At 44.2% G+C, this 24,605-nt stretch overlaps 1 protein-coding gene across 1 annotated transcript in view; it reads right to left on the bottom strand.

Moving 5' to 3' along the window:
- pdhx (pyruvate dehydrogenase complex component X) overlaps window positions 1-24,605 on the bottom strand; it is an 89,865-nt gene that overhangs the window by 36,409 nt on the left and 28,851 nt on the right. The window contains exons 3-5 of the mRNA XM_014148323.2: window positions 14,882-14,982; window positions 7,948-8,126; window positions 6,595-6,693 (exon numbers count right to left, since the gene is read on the bottom strand). Of these exons, the coding sequence (XP_014003798.1) occupies window positions 6,595-6,693; window positions 7,948-8,126; window positions 14,882-14,982 (379 nt within the window). The remainder of the gene's footprint in view (window positions 1-6,594; window positions 6,694-7,947; window positions 8,127-14,881; window positions 14,983-24,605) is intronic.

Genomic DNA, 24,605 nt, shown 5'->3' with positions numbered 1-24,605 from the left:
TACACCTCTCCTGAATCGACCCACGTCGTCCGATTTCAAAAAGGTTTTACAGGAAAAGCAAATCATTAGATTATATTAGATGAGTCCATCGTAAAAAGCAGCTTCATAGCCATTTTCCGACCAACCACTTCCATCACATATTATCAATAAACAGCTAAATGTAGCACTAACCTTTTACAAACTTCATCAGATGGCACCCCTAGGACATCATGTTATACAATGCATGCATTCTTTTGTTCAATAAAGGTCATATTTATATATAAAAACAGCATTTTACATCTCTGTCTGACGTTGACTACCTAATTTCCCCTCAAAAGCGTCTCGGTAAACAATGCTACGTTTCAATAAATTGCTATACTATAACGATTTTTAAATGTATATTGTCAATCTAACATTTATAGATGAATATCTCTTGAGAACACCCGTCATACCAGATTTTAAATTAACTTTACTGGGTAATCACACTTTGCGATAAAAGGAGATGCGATACTCAGAAAATCAGCTAATATACAGTGCTCGGCGCCATCTTGGATGCAACAGTATGAACCATCTCATCTTCAATAATATTGTCAATAATCGCCTACCTTTAGTTGTCTTCATCAGAAAGCATCCCAGGTCCACAACAGATGTATTTTCGGTCAAAAAGTCCATACTTCACGTTCCATTAGCCTGATGTTGGTAGCGCGTCCTATGGCTCTCTCCAAACGCAGCTCTGCACTTCATACTGAAAGCAATCCTCGCGCATGTAGGTTCGTTCAAACATGTCAAACGTTGTATAAAATAAATGTTCAGGGCCACTAACACCAAGAGAGCCAATAAGATTCGAGGGGGATGATTTCATTGCCTTTAAAACCGTTTCCAAAGGTGGGGGCAGACATGGCCGCGGGGGCCATAATGGTGATGGCCCATCCCCTGTGACCAATTTCAAGACTCCTGTCATTCACTGAGTTTTGACTCTATAAGGCTCAAACCACTGTGAAAGGACTGGCGACATCTAGTGGAAGCAATAGGAAGTGCCAAAATATTCCTAAACCCCTGTGTTTTTCAATGGGATAGGTTTAAACTCAATACAACACATCAGGTATCCACTTCCTGTCAGAAAATGTCTCAGGGTTTTGCCTGCCAAATGTGTTCTGTTATACTCACAGACACCATTCAAACAGTTTTAGAAACTTTAGAGTGTTTTCTATCCATATATAATAAGTATATGCATGCCCTATCTTCTGAGTTTGATTAGTAGGCCGTTGAAAATGGGAACGATTTTTTTTCAAAATGCGCTGTGGCGCCCCCTATCCTAGGGTATCCTCAAGAGGTTATCCAATGATTGTACGTTGACTGATGGTAGAGACAGATTACCCACTCGCCGTCAGATCCTTAAAAGGCATGCATGATAATTGTATAAATCAATTCCATTAACCATATATTTTGTTGGAACACATCCAGCAAATGAGAAAGTGTTTTCCAAGCCATTGAGGTGAAGTGAAGCATGGTAGAGATAGGTAGTGGTGCTTTATCTATCTGTAGCTAGCCAGTCATGTGTGTTCTCTGTACATGCTGTAGCTGTAGGCCTTAGAGACAGGGAAGGAAAAAGGACAGCCACATACCTGCCATTGTTATTGGACACTAAGTTGAATCCCCCATATCCCCACTCCCCTACTCTGTGGAGTTAACAGTACACAATGTTCTCCAGAAACACAGGCCCTCCTTTTCACCATCAACGGACAATGAATAGAGGGAGAGAGAGAGTGAGAAAGACAGATGGGGAGAGAGAGATAAAGACTAATGATTTGAGAGACAGTCGAGTTAGTTTGTTTTGGTGTCAGAGCTGTCATATCACCGCACCATATAACATCTGTTTACTTTAGTTAGGAAACTCACTGATACACCAGAAAATAGATGAGCAGTTGGCTACACTAAAGAGTGGGAGTGGCCTCATTTTTTTTTTTTCTACTTCCCTGCTCCATTGGATGTGTATGAGGGCTATTGGTATGGTAAATCAAGCACTAAATAACCAGTGATACAAAAAGCCAACATCCTCTCCCCCTTCCACTCCTAAATGAACCCTTCCTGTGGATTTGCGTTAGCACTATGATCTCATTAATGGGCCATATGTGTTGTTCTATAGTGGACCCACACAAGAGGCCACTCCTCTTGGCCGCAGAGACAAAATGTTTCTGTTTTAAAGCACATTTTCTGCAATTCTACTCATTTTGCCCCAGGGCAGAGAGAAAATGTTAGTTTTAAAGCTAGTTTCCTGCAATTCTACACATTTTTACGTGGCTTAAGCCTTGTTCTTATGCTATCTGAGTGCGCTGCAGCTAAATGCATATAGGGGAAACATTGCTGGCTATCTACCCTCACCAAAGAAGTGTACATACTTTTCTGCAATGTCTACCATAAGGCCCGCACAGACTGTACAATTTTAGCCGTCTTATGCCACAATTTTGTCATCCCAGACAAAATGTACACCTCATGGCCATGGGCAAATCTTCAGGTCGTAAACAATTGCTGGACGCCTTGCCTCGTTCAGGTCTAAGTCTGCCGATTAAGTACCACTTCGTGCGATCGTAGGCTCCAACAAAGTTCTGGCAGTGTCAGAAATCTGGAGCCTTTATTGTGTAGTGTGGCTTGTGTTACAAGCTGATTCCGATGACTAACAGGAACACGGCCGGAACTGAGCATAAACAATAGGGTAAAATGATTATTGTGAATAGTCAGATTAATATAATACTTCAATTTAAACATGTTCATGCTTTGGAAGAAGAACGACTTCCCTAATAATCGTGTTTACATGACATCTGAAATCAGGCTACCTGATGGGATTTTGAAAAATGCTTAAAATCGTCTACCACTTTCTGTGCATTGTTTTACCACAACGACCATGTTATTTTTGAGAAGCCTATTTGAATCGGAGTTCGGGACATACACTATATACAAAAGTATGTGGACACCCATTCAAATTAGTGGATTTGGTTATTTCAGCCACACCCGTTATTGACAGATAAACAGCACACAGCCATGCAATCTCAATACACCCAAAACAACATCGCGGCAGGAGAGGTAGACAGAGCGGCCTCCTGGTCAGACTTTGAAGGCGTGCACACCACCCACCGCTTCCGAGCATATTACTCGCCAATGTCCAGTCTCTAGACAACAAGGTGGATGAAATTAGGGCAAGGGTTGCCTTCCAGAAAGACATCAGAGATTGTACCATTCTTTGTTTCAAGGAAACATGGCTCTCTCGGGATGTGTTGTCTGAGTCGGTACAACCACCGGGTTTCTTCATGCGCCGACAGAAACAAACATCTCTCTGGTAAGAAGGGCGGGGGTGTATGCTTCACGATTAACGACTCATGGTGTAATCATAACAACATACTGGAACTCAAGTCCTTTTGTTCACCTGACCTAGAATTCCTTACAATCAAATGCCGACCACATTATCTCCCAAGAGAATTCTCTTCCATTATAGTCAAACCCCTACCAAGCAGATATCTCGACGGCCCTCAAGGAACTTCACTGGAAACCATATATCCTGAGGCTGCATTTATTGTAGCTGGCGATTTTAACAAAGCTAATTTGAGAACAAGGCTACCAAAATTCTACTAGCACATTGATTGTAGCACACGCACAAGCAATACACTGGATCATTGCTACTCCAAATTCCGCGATGCATACAAGGTCCTCCCCCACCCTCTCTTCGGCAAATCCGACCACGACTCCATCTTGCTCCTACCATCCTATAGGCAGAAACTTAAACAAGATGTACCCGTGACTAGAACCTTTCAACGCTGGTCTGACCAATCGGAATCCACGCTTCAAGATTGTTTTGATCACGCGGACTGGGAAATGTTCCGGGAAGCTTCAGAAAATAACATTTATTTATACACTGACTCTATGAGTGAGTTTATAAGGAAGTGTATTGGAGATGTCGTACCAAATGTGAGTATTAAAACCTACCCTAACCAGAAACTGTGGAAAGATGGCGGCATTCGCGAAAAACTGAAGGCGCGAACCACCGCATTCAACCATGGAAAGATGTTGGGAATACGGCCAAATACGGCAACTGCACAGCCACCAACCAAAAGGCTCTCCAGAGGGTGGTGCAGGCTGCACTACGCATCACCAGGGGAAAATGAACTGCCCTCCAGGACACCTACAGCACCCGATGTCACAGGAAGGCCAAAAAGATCATCAAGGACAACAACCACCAGAGCCACTGCCTGTTCACCCCGCTATCATCCAGAAGCCGAGGTCAGTACAGGTGCATCAAAGCTGGGACCGAGAGACTGAAAAACAGCTTCTATCTCAAGGCCATCAGACTGTTAAACAGCCATCACTAACACAAAGAGGCTGCTGCCTACATACAGACTCAATCATTGGCCACTTTAATAAATGGATCACTAGTCACTTTAAATAATGTAACTTTCAATAATGTTTACATATCTTACATCTATTGCATCTTCCCTATGCCACTTGGCCATCGCTGATCCATATATTTATGTACATATTCGTATTCCATCCCTTTACATTGTGTGTATAAGGTAGTTGTTGTGGAATTGTTAGACTACTTGTTAGATATTACTGCACTGTCGGAACTAGAAGCATTTCGCTACACTCGCATGAACATCTGCTAACCATGTGTATGTGACCAATAAAATTTGATTTGATTCAATAGACAAACATTGCCAGTAGAATGGCCTTACTGAAGAGCTCAGTGACTTTCAACGTGGCACCGTCAGATACCACCTTTTCAACAGGTCAGTTCATCAAATTTCTGCTAGAGCTTCCTCGGTCAACTGTAAGTGCTGTTATTGTGAAATGGAAACGTTTAAGAGCAACAACGGCTCAGCCGTTAAGTGGTAGGCCACACTAGGTCACATAACGGGACCGCCGTGTGATGAAGCACGGAGTGCGTACACATCATCTGTCCTCGGTCGCAACACTCACTACTGAGTTCCAAAATGCCTCTGTGATGAATCATACTTCCACACGTGACAGTCCGACAGACAAATCTGGGTTTGGCGGATGCCAGGAAAACGATACCTGCCCCAAAGCATAGTGCCAACTGTAGAGTTTGGTGGAGGAGGAATAATGGTCTGGTTCGGGCTAGGCCCCTTAGCGTTAAGATTTACATTCACTGGAACTACAGCATACAATGACATGCTAGACGATTCTGTGCTACCAACTTTGTAGCAACAGTTTGGGGAAGGCCCTTTTCTGTTTCAGAATGACAATGCCCCTGTGCACAAAGCGAGGTCCATACAGAAATGGTTTGTCAAGATCGGTGTGGAAGAATTTGCCTGGCCTGCACGGAGTCCTGACCTCAATTCCATCTAACACCTTTGGGATGAATTGGAACACCGACTGCGACCAAGGTCTAAATCGCCCAACCTCATTAAATGCTCGTGGCTGAATGGAAGTCCAATCAGCAATGTTCCAACATCAAGTGGAAAGCCTTCCCAGAAGAGTAAAGGCTGTGATAGCAGCAAAGGGGGGGGTTCAAACTCCATATTAATGCCCATGATTTTCCATGAGCAGGTGTCCACATACAACTTTGTACACTACATGACTAAAAGCATGTGAAAACAATTTCTAAGATGCATACTTTCAGTTCTTCAAAACTCCCTTTATTCGTGCATAAGCATAGAGGAAGACTTGCGCTGCTGGAACATGCACAGACCAAATACACCGCTGCAGTTGACATAACCTACATCGGCTGACGTAGCCTCACAAGACAATCGCAGAATGTGACGACAGAACTGAAGCAAATTGTACAATCTGGCCAGGTTGATATAAAGATTTTAATTATAAATTAGCAGATTTTGACATGTAATAACCGTAAAAGACTGAATCCAACGTACAGTGTGGGAAGGCCATTAGGTGATCTTCCTGTGTCGAGTGTGGTTCCTTACGTCCCCTTACACTCGCTCTTTAACAGACAGATACGTGCACAAACTCATTTGAATAACAAACAGACACACGGGAACATAGACAGATACGTCTCCAAAAACACACGGCCTGTGTTTCTATGGCCACCAGTGGGCCCTGGAGACTGGGTTGCCATGGAGACAGCTGTGTCTTAATGACATTCCCCAGCAGGGTGCGAGTTGGGTAACTAGAACGTTCCATCAGACCCCGCGTGACAGCAGGTGGCCATTAAAGGTGTGTGTGTGTGTGTGTGTGTGTGTGTGTGTGTGTGTGTGTGTGTGTGTGTGTGTGTGTGTTGTTTGTGCTCACAGTTTCACAGCTTCCTCTGGTGTGAGCACACCCACATAACAGGGTTAAAACACCTGGCAACTTGATTACTTTTTCACTCAGTGAATTTCTGTCACTTCACACCGTACTCTCCTCTCTCCCCTTTCATTCACGACATCTTCTCTCGCACTTGTTTTTGTCAGTTAAGATTGTTCTTTCTTCCTCAGAGAGATCTGCACTACTTTAACTTGCTCAGTAGTGTATAACACACCCAGTACCCACACTCAATCTAGAGTCACAAAACATTTGACAGTCTGTAGCTAGATTAGAAGAGGGGAATCATGTCCGCCCTATTCATTACACTTCACCAAGCTGCACACATCTCGTATGTGAACTCACTCCTTGGTGATGATGCCCCTGTGTCCGGTGGGGGTGGCCAGCTGGGGGTCCAGACCGTGTGTGTCCAGGATGTGTCTAGCTGCCGGGCTCAACCGCAACCTGGGGGGAGAGGAAAGGACAGGACAAACAGAGACAAGGACAGAGTGACACACAGACACAGAGAGAGACACACAGACACAAAATTAATCTGGACCATAAGCATGTCCTGATTGGTCAGAGAACATGAAGAGTCAACATTAAATGTAAACAAATATTTTTTCAGAATGTGTTATTTTTCAGCTTATGTAGACCATATAGGCCACAGCCCATTAACCTGTCAATGCACTCAGTTTGTGTACATTCTAGACAGTTCAGAACATGCACCTGCATTACCATTCACTACCGTAAGTAAGCATTTCACTGTTAGTTTACACTAGTTGTTTTACAAAGTATGTGACGAATACAATTTTATTTGATTTTGATTCACTTTCACCTAAAAAGGCTAAAAGAAAAGCAGCTATGAGCGTAAATGCTTCGACCTGTGACATTTTAATAGAGGAGCAATTAAACTGTTCTAAAGGACAGATTTAATGTCTCTGCCTTTGGGCCTTAACACCCACTTCAATCCTAAAAACCTTGACATGACACTGCTCTCACACCTTCTCAATTTAGACTGAAGATAATGGACAGTGGCACTGCTCAAATTAGCAAACACTTATTGAACTCAAGTGCCTTTTAGAGTCCATTTCCAGCCTCATTCCGAACTAACACCAATTTAACAGGACGCCTGTTCTTTCACAAACGCAGATAACCTTTAACCCTGCTTCATTTGAGCAAGCTTTGGGGGAAAATGGGAACACAAGTGGACAGTGGAAACACACACAAATTCAGCAAAATGTATGTTTGCAAATCAAATTGGCCCTGATTTGATTTTTAGTACCAGCTCCTGTCCTATGTGTGTCAATAAGGCAGGAGAGTATCTCTTGCATTTTAACATGGATGTGGAAAGGGACGGTAGTCTTACTCAGCACGTTGTGTGATGGTGGAGACCCTAAGAATGGGAAAAGGAGTTGTATGTATTCTGAACGTTTATCTGGCCAGGCAAAAGAGGATGGGCTTCAGCTGTAGTCTAGTTCCTCTCAAGGTTTCTTCCTACCTTGGGAGTATCTTCCTTACCACTGAAGCATCTTTTTGATCTTTACAGGGTCATGCCAAGGTTGCTATCAAGCACTTTTGACAAATGTTTGTGTATTTGTGAAAATCACTACACAAATACCAATTTACTGATTCATTTAATGATTAATTGATTAGAATGGCAGAGTAGAGTGATGTAATAGTGGGAGAGAGGAAGAAGAGGAGAAAGGTGAGACTCACGGTCCTGTGGAGGCTGCTCTGGGGGGATGTGGTGGGGGTGCAGCGGGGGCTGCCGGAGGGGGAGGAGCTGGGGTGGCTGCCACGGGGGGCGGGATCTCCACTGTCTTCCAGTCCTCCCCTTCCTCCACCATGAGGGCAATGAGAGTCCCTAGACGCACAGCACGACTGCCCTCCTCCATCTGAGGACACACAGAGACACATGACCTTTTATAATAATAATCACTATCAAGCTGCATTTGTATTTGACTCAGAATGCGCAAGAAGACTGAGGAGAGGTGGAGAAATACAGAGGGGAAGAAAGCACATAAGAATGAGAAAGAAAGAGCATTAGGGGGAAGAAGAAGTGAGGAACGAGAGACAGAGAGAACAAATGATAGGAAGAATGGAAAGAACCACCAGGAGGAGGGTTTTCAAAAGATCATTACCTCTTGACATATGTTACTGCTACCAGAGGGACCATAGCCAGACCTTTCAAACCGCTGTGTGTCTGTCCACACTGCCTACTCAATTCACTTCATTTTCCCTCACCTCTGTTCTGACAAAACACACAAGGCCAAGGACTCTAATGGAGGGGGGAATGAATGCTTACTGTTTCTTCACCCCTCCCACCCATCGCACATCGATTCGCTCTCAATATCCATCTTTCTCTTCATCTCGGTCTCTAACAGCATCATTAAGGCACAGCATGGATGTCTCCACCCCCTCATAGTCAGCAAGGTGTTTTTCCCCGGTCAATATTGATTAGTTCTAAATGAGAGGCCAGGCACAATGGATGAGGCAGGGCTGTAACACTCCATCTATTTCCAAATGGTATCCACTTACGGAGCTGTCATTCCTGGTAAAGGGCGTAGCTCCACTCGCCAGAAATGAAGAGAAAAACAACACAAATAACAACTGCTGTTGCCGACAGGGAAAGCGGTCCCTTTCAATCATGGCGACACTGAAATTGATCAGGCAATTGGTTTGTGCATTAGATCAGAACACAAGCCCTTGTAACTGGCTGAATGTCAGATAGCTTTGAATCACAGCAGTTCACCCAGTCACCTCCTCCCCAGTGGCATCTAAACAATAGATGTGCTCCAATAAGACCACGGACTCCACCTAACCAGAAACAACAGCAGGATAAGACCACCTGCGCTCCCAGGCTGACCGGGCCAGCCAGCCAGCCGGCCAGCCAGCCACACCTCTAGGCCAGTTTCACACCAGGATATTCCCCTCAGTACAACAGTCAAAAACGCTTTACTACCATGTCTCACTGAGTCAAGGCAAGGGATTCCTAAAGCAAAAAGGTAGGCTAATGTCTATTGTCCATTGGATAGTAGGTAGCTAGGGAAGATGTGAGACTGCTTTGGCAGTGATAAAAAATAAAATGGTTGTGTTTACTACAGAATAGCTGGTGGCACAACATCCCTGACGCATGAAACTACCAAGACTACCCGGTCTGGCATGTTTGTTGTGTGACTATATATGTGGCTTCCTGTCCATATGCTAGGTGCTACAGGTAGTGTGTGTGTGTGTGTGTGTGTGTGTGTGTGTGTGTGTGTGTGTGTGTGTGTGTGTGTGTGTCCATGTCACCTCTGGCCCAGTGTGATGTGATCGATAAATGGCAGGGCCTCATGGCTTTAGAAATGCCATTACCACCTACAGTAGGCCTATGTGGCCATGTTGGTTACATCCACTACAATGAGACATAACAGGATTACCAGGACAGTTGGATGTGACATGACACTGAACTTTAGCCCTGGCTGTGACCCCTGACCCTAGCCTGGCTGGGTCATACAGCTGTCTGAAGGGCATGACAGATTAGTATATCCCCATCATAATCCACATATCTTCATTTGATTGGATCAGTGCAACACTGCAGTATTTCAAACTGCCTCTCACAACCACCATCCCAATAGGCACACAACTCTATTGTGCTACAAAACAAACCCATTCAATTCCAATGTGACTGTGGGGTTGCAAATACAAGAACACATACTGAGCAATGAACAAGAAAACATATAACCACAGTCTTGCACAATACTGTGCCACAAAATGAATGTAGATGGTGTGTGTGAGAGTGAGTGAGAGTGAGAGACCAGCGATGCTCTCTCCCTACCATTAGGCTCTCTATAAACACCAGTTAGACAACCAGGTATTTATAGACGTTTAACACAGCTCTCGAAGAAGCTGCAGCTGCGGGCTGTGTCATTCACAGCCTTTACGCACGACACACACACACACACACCTTGTCACCGTCCCTTTTTTCCCACTTATTCACAGATGGCGTGCCGTCTTATGTGGATGTCTCCATCAAAGACGCAAGAGCACATAGGCACACAGAGAGAAAGGGGAGAAGAGTGTAACACACTGGTAGTGTGGGGCTCAACACTGCCATCTGGTTGTAAAAGGACAGTGCCGGTCCTGAACCATTCCGTCAAATCATAGCAAACACAGGCACTTAGCCAAATACCTGAGCAGCACCTCCGACCTCAGCAGACAGTGAAATGGCAAAGGTTCAACCTGACTGACACACATTAGAAGACCTGCCTGGTTTCAGTGAAGAACAATAAGTCAAGAGGTGGATGAGGAGGACACCATTTTTAGCGGGCTATGCACGGATTTCAGAACATTACCATTGATTAGATACACTACGCTCTTGTGATCTCTGATACAATTCAAGACTCTCACACCAAGGCTTCCACCCTCCACAAGGATAGGCTTGACACCCCTGTGACTTGTAAACAGTACATAATTAGTCCCTCACCTCCAGATCAAAGAGAAAGGAAGAGGTGGGGAAGAGGTTGGCTTATTTGGAGACTCTTGGAATAAAAATATACTGTATTGATTTGTTGTGTGTGTGCGCGCACGCACGTGTGCCTCCGTGTGAGTGTATTGATCTGCCAGGAGAGAGAGACAGAAAGAGGGATTTGAGGCGATATGATTGAATCCTATATCCTGCAACTTGTTACTGGGTAGACTAGTCTAATTAGAGTCCAGAGGAGGGCTTTTCCCCAGCAGCCCTCTCTCTCCCAGGGCTTTTGATTTGTCTGCATTCTCAATCTGATAAGTTAAAGCATACGAGGGAGATCAGTGAGTATAGTGTTCCTACGGGGTCTATCCTGAATATATCAACTAGTTCATAAATGATATAACGAAACACCATTTATGAGGTTAACCTATGCATTTTGTATAATTTCAAAGACCAAACGAAGATCTGTGTTGGATTGAAACATTGCCTATAAAGGTGGTAAATTGGGAGCATATTCAACGTGCGGGCCTTTCTGTTCTTTTCTTCATCAGGCTTCAGCCCAGGGGAGAACGACTGGCCCTTCTCATTAATGCCACAGAAGTTCAAGGCCCACCGCTACTGCAGGTATTATTGGCAGAAAGCATGATCCTCCATTATAGTGAATGGGGAAATATCAATCTTCGTGGTCAATCTTCGTGTAAATTAACACTTTCGAAGACAATCATGGTACCAATAATTGCTTCTGATACACCAGATGTATGTCCTTGAACCAATTATTTTAAAATCGTACAGAGAAGTTGAGTTGCTAATTGAGTTGCTAATGGCAGCAGGCAGTGCCCCGGTCGGCCATCAACTTGAGTTATGCTGCGTTTAGACGAGGGATGCAAAAACCGGCATACCAGTCGACATTGCAGAACAAGAAAGCAAGAAAGACAGTGATGGCAAAAGCAAGCCAGCACGACGGGATGCGTTGCTATGGTGATTTCAGAGCAAATCAACATCCGGTAGAAAACAATGCTACGGCAGACGGCAAAAGTTGAAATATTTGAACTCTGGCGGCAAGTCCCATCTACCGTGGCGGCTGACGGCATTCACTGCCAGCTTCAACAGCATTTACCGTTGTGCTCTCATTGAAAACAATGACATCCGTTTTGACGTCTACCTCGTACCAGGTAAACGCAGCATTACTCAATTTGAGGGGGCAGCACCGAGCTAGCCTGCAACATCACTTCCTCGTGTAGCTCTAACTCCGCGTTATGTCTTCATGAGACGCCATCTTAACTCACTTCATTTGACTTCAATGATCTATTGAGTCTTCACATAGAAATGAATGATGTCACGTGATGGATGGCTTTGTCCATTCTTTTTACTGTCATGGTTTGGCCAGTTGTAGTGCAGGGAAGATGTCAGTTGAGCTGAGACACAGCCAACAAACTCCCCCCTGGAAGATTAATCTACCCTAAAATGACTGCATCCTGATGAGAACGTATGTAGGAATGGAGGGAGGGAAGCAGAGGGATAAATTACATGATAAATGCTGTCAGGTTAGCACTGTGGACCATGTCAGACCATCTTCATCTAGCCTTTCCTTCTTCCATCCATCTAAACATCCATCCATCTTGCCACTAGTTATCTCGACTGTTAAAAGTTGACATACATTCTGTCCACCGTATCAATCCATCTCGAAAATCCCTGCACCCCCACCGATCGATCCATCAATGTGTGGGGGATCTCTACATGTGCCATATCAGCCTTTTGTGTGTTCACTGATGTTACACTGGCTGCTAAAATAGAATCCTAGTGGGTACATGCTTAAACAGCACCACTACTATACCACTGTGGGCTGATCTGTGCTGTGATCTACAGAGAGCAGAGGCCATCGTGCCCCTTCCACACACAGCCAGGAAACACGTCGCTCAAACTAGTAACACACACACACGATACACACCAGGACGCAGACACACATCCACAGAGAGACTGGCACGCTTCCTCTCTAATACCCCCAGTAGAGACTGAGTCTGGGGTATTCAGGGGTGGGGGGTGGTGGTCTGGATGCTGGCTGAACCTGGGGGGACTATCTCTCTCCCTCTTTCTGCCAGCTGCTAGCCTTCCTAAGCCCCTACCTCCAACTCCTGGGCCGTTGCCATGGAAACTACCTTATCCCCATGGCAGCCGAGACATGGATCGGAAGGAGGGAGAGGGAAGAGAAAGGGGAAGAGAAAGAAAACATGAAGAAGAGAATGAGAATAGAGCAAGGGCTAAAAAAGGCAGAGAAATTATAATAACTGAAAATACATAACAATGAGAGAGACATTTCGCCTGCTGATAGTGATCTCATAGAAATGTTACATTTCCAGAGCAACACTCTTGTTTATGCACACGTGTTGCTATCTGTCTAAGTAATTACTCCATATCAGCTCTTTATTCAGGGTACAATCAGACACCACCTGAACCACAGCACTAGAACAATATGGGCATGCTTCGCTGAACTATGCTATGTGGCCTGGTTTACACGGCTAATTGCCACTAGGACACTGTTCTGAACGATGTGACACTCAATGATCGGATGACTGACTGGAGGGGACCATGGCATCAGCTGTGGGACAGGCAAGGGTCTGTGTGTGTGTGTGTGTGTGTGTGTGTGTGTGTGTGTGTGTGTGTGTGTGTGTGTGTGTGTGTGTGTGTGTGTGTGTGTGTGTGACGTAGCTAGTTGATGAATGTTGGGTTGAAAATAAATACAAAAAACACATTACATGACCAAAAGTATGTGGACACAATCCAGAATCATGGGCATTAATATAGAGTTGGTCCCACCTTTGCTGCTATAACAGCCTCTACTCTTCTGGGAAGGCTTTCCACTAGATGTTGGACCATTGCTGCAGGGACTTGCTTCCATTCAGCCACGAGAGCATTAGTGAGGTCGGGCACTTTCAATTCACCCCGAAGATGTTCGATGGGGTTGAGCTCAGGGCTCGGAGCAGGCCAGTCAAGTTCTTCCACACCGATCTCGACAAACCATTTGTGTATGGACCTCACTTTGTGCTGTCATGTCATGCTGAAACAGGAAAAGGGTTTTCCCAAAACTGTTGCCACAAAGTTGGAAGCACAGAATCGTCTAGAATGTCATTGTATGCTGTAGCGTTAAGATTTCCCTTCACTGGAACAAAGGGGCCTAGCCAAAACCATGAAAAAAAAACTGCCCCAGACCATTATTCCTCCTCCACCAAACTTTACAGTTGGCACTATGCATTCGGCAGGTTGTGTTCTCCTGGCATCCGCCAAAACCAGATTCGTCCGTTGGACTGCCAGATGGTGAAGCGTGATTCATCACTCCAGAGAACGCGTTTCCAGAGTTCAATGGCGGTGAGCTTTACACAAACAGTTATTGTGCTGACGTTGCTTCCAGAGGCAGTTTTGAACTCGGTAGTGAGTATTGCAACTAAGGACAGAATATTTTTTTACACGCTACGCGCTTCAGTGGTCCCGTTCTGTGAGCTTGTGTGGCCTACCACTTCACAGCTGAGCCGTTGTTGCTCCTAGACGTTTTCACTTCACAATAACAGCACTTACAGTTGACTGAGGAAGCTCTAGCAGGGCAACAATTTGATTAACTGACTTGTTGGGAAGGTGGCATCCTATGACAGTGCCACATTGAAAGTCACTGAGCTCTTCAATAAGGCCATTCTATTGCCAATGTTAGCCTATGGAAATAGCATGGCTCTGTGCTCAATTTTATACACCTGCCAGCAACGGGTGTGGCTGAAATAGCCGAATCCACTAATTTGAAGGGGGGTCCACATACACAATATATACAAAAGTATGTCATTATGAGTGCTGGATCATTTACCTCTGATAATTAAGAAGATGGAGGAAAGGAGTGTTTTACAGGCAAAGCTGTACCACAGAGTTTCCATCAATATCCTCGCACTCTCTCTCGTTAGGATGTAATTGGAGGCTTTCTCCCATTGCCAGATCGATCTGACAGCGGAGGATAAACTGCTTTCATCCCTCTGTTCTGAGGGACAAACATGTGGCGCAGTGTTGATGAAAGACAAGTGATCTGTCTGTCTTTGGCACAGTCATTAATATTCACACAACACACACACACACACGTCACGAAGCACACCTCATCAGTGATGTTCCGCCAATTAAGGAGAAGAGGGAAGCCCTAAGAACTGACACACAACACAGCTCACTCACCAGTATCTTGGCCAGGACGCCGTCATCATTGGACTCCAGGGTAACCACGGCCTTGTCCGTCTCGATCTCACAGAGCGCATCGCCAGCCGCCACCGGATCACCTGCAGAACACCACCAACAGTAAGACCGCTTACAATGTCAAAGACCAGTAATTGGGGAAAGTAAAAAGTTACATGAAAAAAATGTATGAGACACAGTGTAGAAAGTCAATTTCTAAGGGATGATGAAACCATAGATATAGAACTGATATATTACCTATGGTGGTAACACTCTGATCATTAGGCTATACAGTAGGGAACATAAAGTCACCCTTGATAAAGATGAGCAAAAAAATACAGTGTAAAATAATACAACTGAGCTACTGTATATTGTATGCAAAAAAAAAAGTGGGACAATTTATTATTATACAGAATATACTAATACAATTGCTCAGAGAAAATAGATTTAGTTAAAGAAGTTAATAAAAACAAAATCTCAAAAAGATATGGGTCAAAATTATTGGCACCCGTTTTCAGTACTCCAGCACCCTGCCCTTGCAAGGAAAACGACACAGCCTTTTTATCAAATGTTTTATGAGATTGGAGAAGACCATTCCTCCATTCAGAATCTTTCCAGATCCTTGATATCCTTCATCTGCGCTTACGGACTTCCCTTCAATTCAAACAGTAGCAGTACTAGGTGTAAAGGAAGGGGTTCTGGTGGATTTATATGTTCTTCATAAAATTTGTCATGCATCTACATTTCCCTATGGGGCTAGGGAAGCAAGTCTAAAACCGGAGAGGGGAGGGGTGATTCAATATGTTTTATTAAAAAGAGGCCATTTGTTATTGAGTGAAGACAAGGCAGAAGAGGAAGATGGATGTTGGGGCCTATCGGGCAGGGGTCACATTGAGTCAGTCTTTATTTTCAACAGGTGATCCTAGGGTGGGAAGGTCACTTCGGGTCAGCACAATAACACAGGGAGAGAGAAGGTACACATCCATACAGGGAAACACCATCCTCAGCTCCAATCTCCTGCCTAGTAAAAGATCAACTCAACTTTTAGGAAGAGAGAAAGGGAGAATTGTGGGAGAGAGGGTAGTGGGAGGATCATAGAGGATGTGAGGGAAGTAGTGGGCAGGGGTGGGAGTGAGAATTGACCTCAGAAGCTCCAGAGAGCCGGGAGAAGGGAGGACTAGATTGGATGTGGTTGTTTTTTTTGTATTTCACCTTTATTTAACCAGGTAGGCAAGTTGAGAACTAGTTCTCATTTACAATTGCGACCTGGCCAAGATAAAGCAAAGCAGTTTGACACATACAACAACACAGAGTTACACATGGAGTAAAACAAACATGCAGTCAATAATATAGTAGAAAAATAAGTCTATATACAAAGTGAGCAAATGAGGTGAGATAAGGGAGGTAAAGGCAAAAAAGGCCCATGGTGGCAAAGTAAATACAATATAGCAAGTAAAACACTGGAATGGTAGATTTGCAGTGGAAGAAAGTGCAAAGTAGAAATAATGGGGTGCAAAGGAGCAAAATAAATAAATAAATATATACAGTAGGGGAAGTGGTAGTTGTTTGGGCTAAATTATAGATGGGCTGTGTACAGGTGCAGTAATCTGTGAGCTGCTCTGACAGCTGGTGCTTAAAGCTAGTGAGGGAGATAAGTGTTTCCAGTTTTAGAGATGTTTGTAGTTCGTTCCAGTCATTGGCAGCAGAGAACTGGAAGGAGAGGCGGCCGAAGGAGGAATTGGCTTTGGGGGGGACCAGAGAGATTTACCTGCTGGAGCGCGTGCTACAGGTGGGTGCTGCTATGGTGACCAGCGAGCTGAGATAAGGGGGATCTTTACCAGATTTAACACCAGATGACCCAAGGGGTTAGCCAGTGATGAGCGATATTAAAAGTTAAACAGTTAACCACCTGCCCCTTTCAACTCGCCTCCACTGGAATGGCAATAGGATTAAGCTACACGGTGACACAAACTTACAATGCAAGGGGATGGGCAGGGATGTAGTGCTGCTGTTCCGCAGGTGAGCGGGTTCCCTCACTTTTTTCTATTTGAGAATACACAGAGCTGGCAAAAATATTTCTGGAAAAGTTGTTCTAAATAAATTTGATTTAAATGACCACTAACATTCAATGAAAATGTTACAACGAAAAACTAAACAAATATGTCGGCTATAGCTTATAGGTAGGTAAGGTAAATTATGGTTTCTTCCCTGTCTTCTCTCTTTCTGGCAGTGGTGTGAATAATGAATAACTGTTGGCGTGTGTGCAGAGGCCCGTCGGTCAGAGGCTTGACCACTTCGAGCGGGCCAAATCTGACGTGACATGAACAGGCACAGACATAAAACCTTACCAGGGGATGCTAAAACAGCTGCCCTCCAGTTTGTTATGGACTAAGGGCTCATGTACGACGCACCTGAACTCGACCTACTGTCCGAGTGCTTAGCTTACAGAAACGTACCACCTCGATTGCGTATGCAGACAAACTGATCCACCACATGAACCTTGTCACACCAATGAGATCTAGGATCCAAATTCACCATGTCTGCCTTGGACCCCCTCTTGCGCAGTGGAACACAGAACGATGTGTGACCACTTACATTTATAGTGCTGTCCTTTCAGCATCACGATTCGAAGGGCCTTCAAATCGCTTAAAATAACCCTCATCAAGATCTGTTGCCTAATCAGTACTTATTACAAATAGAAGATAATCACTTCTCACCATGGAGCTCATTTAGTAAAGTTAGATGAAAGCTTAATCAATGTCTCGCAAGATCACTTAAACATTGATTGGAATATAATAGCATATACTATAGAATAGTAGGCCTATAATATGTCACACCAAAAACACCTTAGTCATTTCATATTTGAAGCTGAATAGGAAAATAATGCCTTCGGAAAGTATTCTGACCCCTTGACTTTTTCCAAATTTTGTTACATTCCAGCCTTATTCCACAATGGATTAAAAAAAAAAAAATCCTCAGCAATCTACACACAACACCCCATAATGACAAAGCAAAAACGGGCTATTATTTTTGCTAATTTATTACAAATAAAAAACAAATATCTTATTTACATAAGTATTCAGACCTTTTGCTATGAGACTTGAAATTGAGCTGAGATGCATCCTGTTTCCATTGGTCATCCTTGAGATATTTCTACAACTTGGAGTCCACCTGTGGTAAATTCAATTGATTGAACATGATTTGGAAAGGCACAGACCTGTCTATATAAAAAGGTCCCACAGTTGACAGTGCATGTCAGAGCAAAAATCAAGCCATGAGGTGGAAGGAATTGTCCGTAGAGCTCAGAGACAGGATTGAGTCGAGGCACAGATCTGGGGAAGAGTGCCAAAATATTTCGGCAGCATTGAAGGTTCTCAAGAATCATTCTCAAATGGAAGAAGTTTGGAACCACCAAGACTCTTCCAAGAGCTGGCCAAACTGTGCAATCGGGGAAGAAGGGCCATGGTCAGGGAGGTGACCAAGAAACCGATGGTCACTCTGACAGAGCTCCAGAGTTCCTCTGTGGAGACGGGAGAACCTTCCAGAAGGACAACCATCTCTGCAGCACTCCACCAATCAAGCCTTTATGGTAGAGTGGCCAGGCGGAAGCCACTCCTCTGTAAAAGGCACATTATAGCTGCTTGGAGTTTGCTAAAAGGCCCCTAAAGGACTCTCTGACCATGAGAAAAAAATATTCTCTGGCCTGATGAAACAAAGATTGAACTCTTTGGCCTGAATGCTAAGCGTCACGTCTGGAGGAAACCTGGCACCATCCTTATGGTGAAGCATGGAGGTGGCTGCATCATGCTATGGGAATGTTTTTCAGCGGCAGGGACTGTGAGACTAGTCAAGATTAAGGAAAAGATGAATGCAGCAAAGTACAGGGCGATCCTTAAGGACCTCAGACTCGGGCAAAGGTTCACCTTCCAACAAGACAACGACCCTAAGCACACAGCAAAGACAAAGCAGGAGTGGTTTTGACACTTGCGGATCTGCAGAGAAAAAAATGGTAGAAACTACAAATACAGGTGTGCCAAGGGTGTAGCGTCATACCCAAGAAGACGAGGCTGTAATTGTCAAAAGGTGCTTCAACGTACTGAGTAAAGGGTCTGAATACTTATGTAAATGTAATATTTCAGTTTATTATTTGTATACATTTGCTAAAACAATTTTTTTTTTTTTTAAAACAGTTTTTGCTTTGTCATCATGGGGTATTGCATGTAGATTAATAATGATTTTTATTTATTTAATACATTTTAGAATAAGGCTGTAACGTAACAAAATGTGGAAAAAGTCAAGGAACACACTATGCTTTGATTAAAACAAAATAGGTCTACAAGAAAGGCCAGTTTGTTAACACCATCTGCTTTAATTCACTCACAAAGCACTAATTCAAGATCTAAATGCATATTCCCATGAAACTGATTGAGATCAAATGATTTGCATGCAGTTTGGACATTCACCCGTAACATGTGAAAAATGATCATTCACGATTGACAGCTATTATGGCCTATTTTGAAATTAGGTATGCCTGTTTGAGGGTATTAAAAATAGAAAATGTTCTTAAAACAATATGGGTGGTCATACGCAGATGTGGCAATTGGAGGATGTAGTTTATGCGTAGGCCTATCCTACAATGATATTCAATAGGCTACATCTGTCGATACTCTGTACAAACATTAAGAATTTATGATGTCATGAAAATAAAAATAAATGGTGCTCCCTCAACTAAAAAAAAAATATCACTACACCACTGGGGATGGGATAGGGTCAGAGGAAAAGCTGGATATCCAGTGACAAAACCAAGTGGCCGATTCCCAAAACCTTTGGTATCACATATTGTTTTGCAATTCTCACATAACTTTATTGCGAGGAAGGACGTTTAACATGCTTTTTATATTTGTATGACACATTTCTTTGGGAAAATCATGAGGAAAGTGGCCCTTTTAAGCCCTTTTTTAGACCTATACATTCTTCCTGTAAGACCCTTTGATCCGTGAACCTTACATGGTACAGACAACATCTTGCGTCATTATACTACCTTATGTTCTAAAATATGGAGTACATCTATATTCTGAAATAAAAATGTTCACAATTTATTCAACATGAAAAATATGATTATTAAATAGTCCCCCACCAGAGGGCAATGCCACCCCTATTTCGACATCATTCCTGTCCTATAGCAGAAATTCTTGTTTATTTTTATTTATTTTTTATTTCACCTTTATTTAACCAGGTAGGCAAGTTGAGAACAAGTTCTCATTTACAATTGCGACCTGGCCAAGATAAAGCAAAGCAGTTCGACAACATACAAAAACACAGAGTTACACATGGAGTAAAACAACATACAATCAATGATGCAGTAGAAGAAAAAAAAATAATAATAAAATAAGACTATATACAATGTGAGCAAATGATGTGAGATAAGGGAGGTAAAGGCAAAAAAAATGCCATGGTGGCAAAGTAAATAAAGTATAGCAAGAAAAACACTGGAATGGTAGATTTGTAGTTTGAAGAAAGTTCAGAGATAAAATATAAATAATATGGTGCAAAGGAGCAAAATAAATAAAATAAATAAATACAGTAGGGGAAGAGGTAGTAGTTTGGGCTAAATTATAGATGGGCTATGTACAGGTGCAGTGATCTGTGAGCTGCTCTGACAGCTGGTGCTTAAAGCTAGTGAGGGAGATAAGTGTTTCAGAGATTTTTGTAGTTCGTTCCAGTCATTGGCAGCAGAGAACTGGAAGGAGAGACGACCAAAGGAGGAGTTGGCTTTAGGGGTGACCAGAGAGATATACCTGCTGGAGCGCGTGCTACAGGTGGGTGCTGCTATGGTGACCAGTGAGCGGAGATAAGGGGGGACTTTACCTAGCAGGGTCTTGTAGATGACCTGGAGCCAATGTGTTTGGCGACGATTATGAAGCGAAGGCCAGCCAACGAGAGCGTACAGGTCGCAGTGGTGGGTAGTATATGGGGCTTTGGTGACAAAACGGATGGCACTGTGATAGACTGCATCCAGCTTGTTGAGTAGGGTATTGGAAGCTATTTTGTAAATGACATCGCCGAAGTCGAGGATTGGTAGGATGGTCAGTTTTACGAGGGTATGTTTGGCAGCATGAGTGAAGGATGCTTTGTTGCGAAATAGGAAGCCAATTCGAGATTTCACTTTGGATTGGAGATGATTGATGTGAGTCTGGAAGGAGAGTTTACAGTCTAACCAGACACCTAGGTATTTGTAGTTGTCCACAAATTCTAAGTTAGAACCGTCCAGAGAAGTGATGCTGGACAGGCGGGCAGGTGCAGGCAGCGATCGGTTGAAGAGCATGCATTTAGTTTTACTTGTGTTTAGGAGCAGTTGGAGACCACGGAAGGAGAGTTGAATGGCATTGAAGCTCGTCTGGAGGGTTGTTAACACAGTGTCCAAAGAAGGGCCAGAAGTGTACAGAATGGTGTCGTCTGCGTAGAGGTGGATCAGAGATTCACCAGCAGCAAGAGCGACATCATTTATGTATACAGAGAAAAGAGTTGGCCCAAGAATTGAACCCTGTGGTACCCCCATAGAGACTGCCAGAGGTCCAGACAGTAGGCCCTCCGATTTGACACACTGAACTCTGTCAGAGAAGTAGTTGGTGAACCAGGCGACGCAATCGTTTGAGAAACCAAGGCTACTGAGTCTGCCGATGAGGATGTGGTGATTAACAGAGTCAAAAGCTTTGGCCAGGTCAATGAATACGGCAGCACAGTATTGTTTCTTATCGATGGCGGTTACGATGTCGTTTAGGACCTTGAGCGTGGCTGAGGTGCACCCATGACCAGCTCTGAAACCAGATTGCATAGCGGAGAGGGTGCGGTGGGATTCGAAATGGTCGGTAATCTGTTTGTTGACTTGGCTTTCGAAGACCTTAGAAAGGCAGGGTAGGATGGATATAGGTCTGTAGCAATTTGGGTCAAGAGTGTCACCTCCTTTGAAGAGGGGGGATGACAGCAGCTGCTTTCCAATCTATGGGAATCTCAGACGACACGAAAGAGAGGTTGAACAGGCTAGTAATAGGGGTTGCAATAATTTCGGCAGATAATTTTAGAAAGAAAGGGTCCAGATTGTCAAGCCCAGCTGATTTGTAGGGGTCCAGATTTTGCAGCTCTTTCAGAACATCAGCTGAATGGATTTGGGAGAAGGAGAAATGGGGGAGGCTTGGGCGAGTAGCTGTGGGGGGTGCAGTGCTGTTGAATGCAGTAGGGGTAGTTAGGTGGAAAGCATGGCCAGCCGTAGAAAAATGCTTATTGAAATTCTCAATTATAGTGGGCTTATCGGTGGTGACAGAGTTTCCTATCCTCAGTGCAGTGGGCAGTTGGGAGGAGGTGTTCTTATTCTCCATGGACTTTACAATGTCCCAGAACTTTTTAGAGTTGGAGTTGCACGAAGCGAATTTCTGTTTGAAAAAGCTAGCCTTGGCGTTTCTAACTGCCTGTGTGTATTGGTTTCTAACTTCCCTAAAAAGTTGCATATCACGGGGGCAGTTCGATGCTAATGCAGAACGCCACAGGATATTTTTGTGTTGGTTAAGGGCAGTCAGGTCTGGGGAGAACCAAGGGCTATATCTGTTATTGGTTCTAAATTTCTTGAAAGGGGCATGCTTATTTAAGATGGAGAGGAAGGCATTTTAAAAAAAATAACCAGGCATCCTCTACTGACGGGATGAGGTCAATATCCTTCCAGGATACCAGGGCCAGGTCGAATAGAAAGGCTTGCTCGTTGAAATGTTTCAGGGAGCGTTTGACAGTGATGAGTGGAGGTCGTTTGACCGCTGACCCATTACGGGTGCAGGCAATGAGGCAGTGATCGCTGAGATCTTGGTTGAAAACAGCAGAGGTGTATTTAGAGGGCACGTTGGTTAGGATGATATCTATGATGTTGCCAGTGTTTGCGGCTTTGGGGTTGTACCTGGTGGGTTCATTAATAATTTGTGTGAGATTGAGGGCATCAAGCTTGGATTGTAGGATGGCTGGGGTGTTAAGCATGTCCCAGTTTAGGTCACCTAGTAGCACGAGCTCTGAAGATAGATGGGGGCAATCAGTTCACATATGGTGTCCAGAGCACAACTAGGGGCCGAGGGGGGTCTATAGCAGGCGGCAACGGTGAGAGACTTGTTTTTGGAGAGGTGGATTTTTAAAAGTAGAAGTTCAAATTGTTTGGGTACAGACCTGGATAGCAGGACAGAGCTCTGCAGGCTATCTCTGCAGTAGATTGCAACACCGCCCCCTTTGGTCGTTCTATCTTGTCTGAAAACGTTGTAGTTAGGGATGAAGATTTCAGAGTTTTTGGTGGACTTCCTAAGCTAAGATTCAGACACAGCTAGGACATCCGGGTTGGCAGAGTGTGCTAAAGCAGTGAATAAAACAAACTTAGGGAGGAGGCTTCTAATGTTAACATGCATGAAACCAAGGTTATTACGGTTACAGAAGTCATCAAAAGAGAGCGCCTGGGGAGTAGGAGTGGAGCCAGGCACTGCAGGGCCTGGATTCACCTCTACATCCCCAGAGGAGCAGAGAAGAATAAGTATGAGGGTACGGCTAAAAGCTATAAGAATTGGTCGTCTGTGACGTCCAGAATAGAGAGAAAAAGGAGCAGGTTTCTGGGGGCGATAAAATAGCTTCAAGGTATAATGTACAGACAAAGGTATGGTGGGATGTGAGTACAGAGGAGGTAAACCTAGGCATTTAGTGATTATGAGAGAGATATTGTCTCTAGAAACATCATTGAAACCAGAAGATGTCATAGCATGTGTGGGTGGAGGAACTGAGAGGTTGGATAAGGTATAATGAGCAGGGCTAGAGGCTCTACAGTGAAATAATCCAATAAACACTAACCAGAACAGCAATGGAGAAGGCATATTGACATTAAGGAGAGGCATGCTTAGCCGAGTGATCAAAGGGTCCAGTGAGATTCAGACAGCTAGCCGGGCCATAGGTAGCAAGCTGGTGGAAGATGGGAGGGAGGTCTGTTTTTAGCCACCTCGTGCGTTTCCGTCTGTGGGTTAGTGGGGTTCCGTGTGGAAGGGGGGACCAGTCCAAGTTGGCAAAATAGTTAGTTATAGTGGCCCAAGAAAAGTGTCCGATAGACCTATTCAGATCGCAGCCAAAAAGACAGGTAACGATTAGCGGGCCGCAGATGGGCGATCAGGTTACGTCGCGACGGAGGGGCCAGTTGGATAACTCCCTCGGGCAGATAACGTCGGTGGTCCAGTCGTGAAGACCCGATGGGGCTCCGCATCGGCAGTAAAACGGGTCAGGATAGGTGAGTTGTAGCCCAGGAGACACTTCAGCTGGCTAGCTCAGGAATAGCCCAGGAGTGGCTAACGGAACTCTTCAGCTGGCTAGCTGGCTAGCTCCGTAATAATGTGAGTTAATTCCGTGACCGACGTTGCCAATAGTCACTCAGGTAGCAGCTAGTTAGCTGCAAGATCCAGGTGTAAATGTCCAGAGCCTGCGGTAGAAATCGGGGAAAGGAGAGAGAATAGGTCCGGTATGCTCTGGTCTGAGTCGCGCTGTACAAAAACTGGCGATAGCTTTTCGAGCTAATGGATAGCTGAGGACAGCTAACCGTGGCTAGCTGAACTTCAACGTTAGCCAGTGAAAATGGCTAAACACTTGCTAGCTTCTGTTGTGGAATTCAGATGAGGTAAATAATACTTTCTTTTTGAAATTGGTGAGGCGGGTTGCAGGAGAG

This window comes from Salmo salar, chromosome ssa16 (genome assembly GCF_905237065.1).
Source record: "Salmo salar chromosome ssa16, Ssal_v3.1, whole genome shotgun sequence".
NCBI classification, from domain to species: domain Eukaryota; kingdom Metazoa; phylum Chordata; class Actinopteri; order Salmoniformes; family Salmonidae; genus Salmo; species Salmo salar.
Note: the sequence above shows the minus strand (reverse complement) of the source record. Positions and strands in the feature narration are given on the sequence as shown.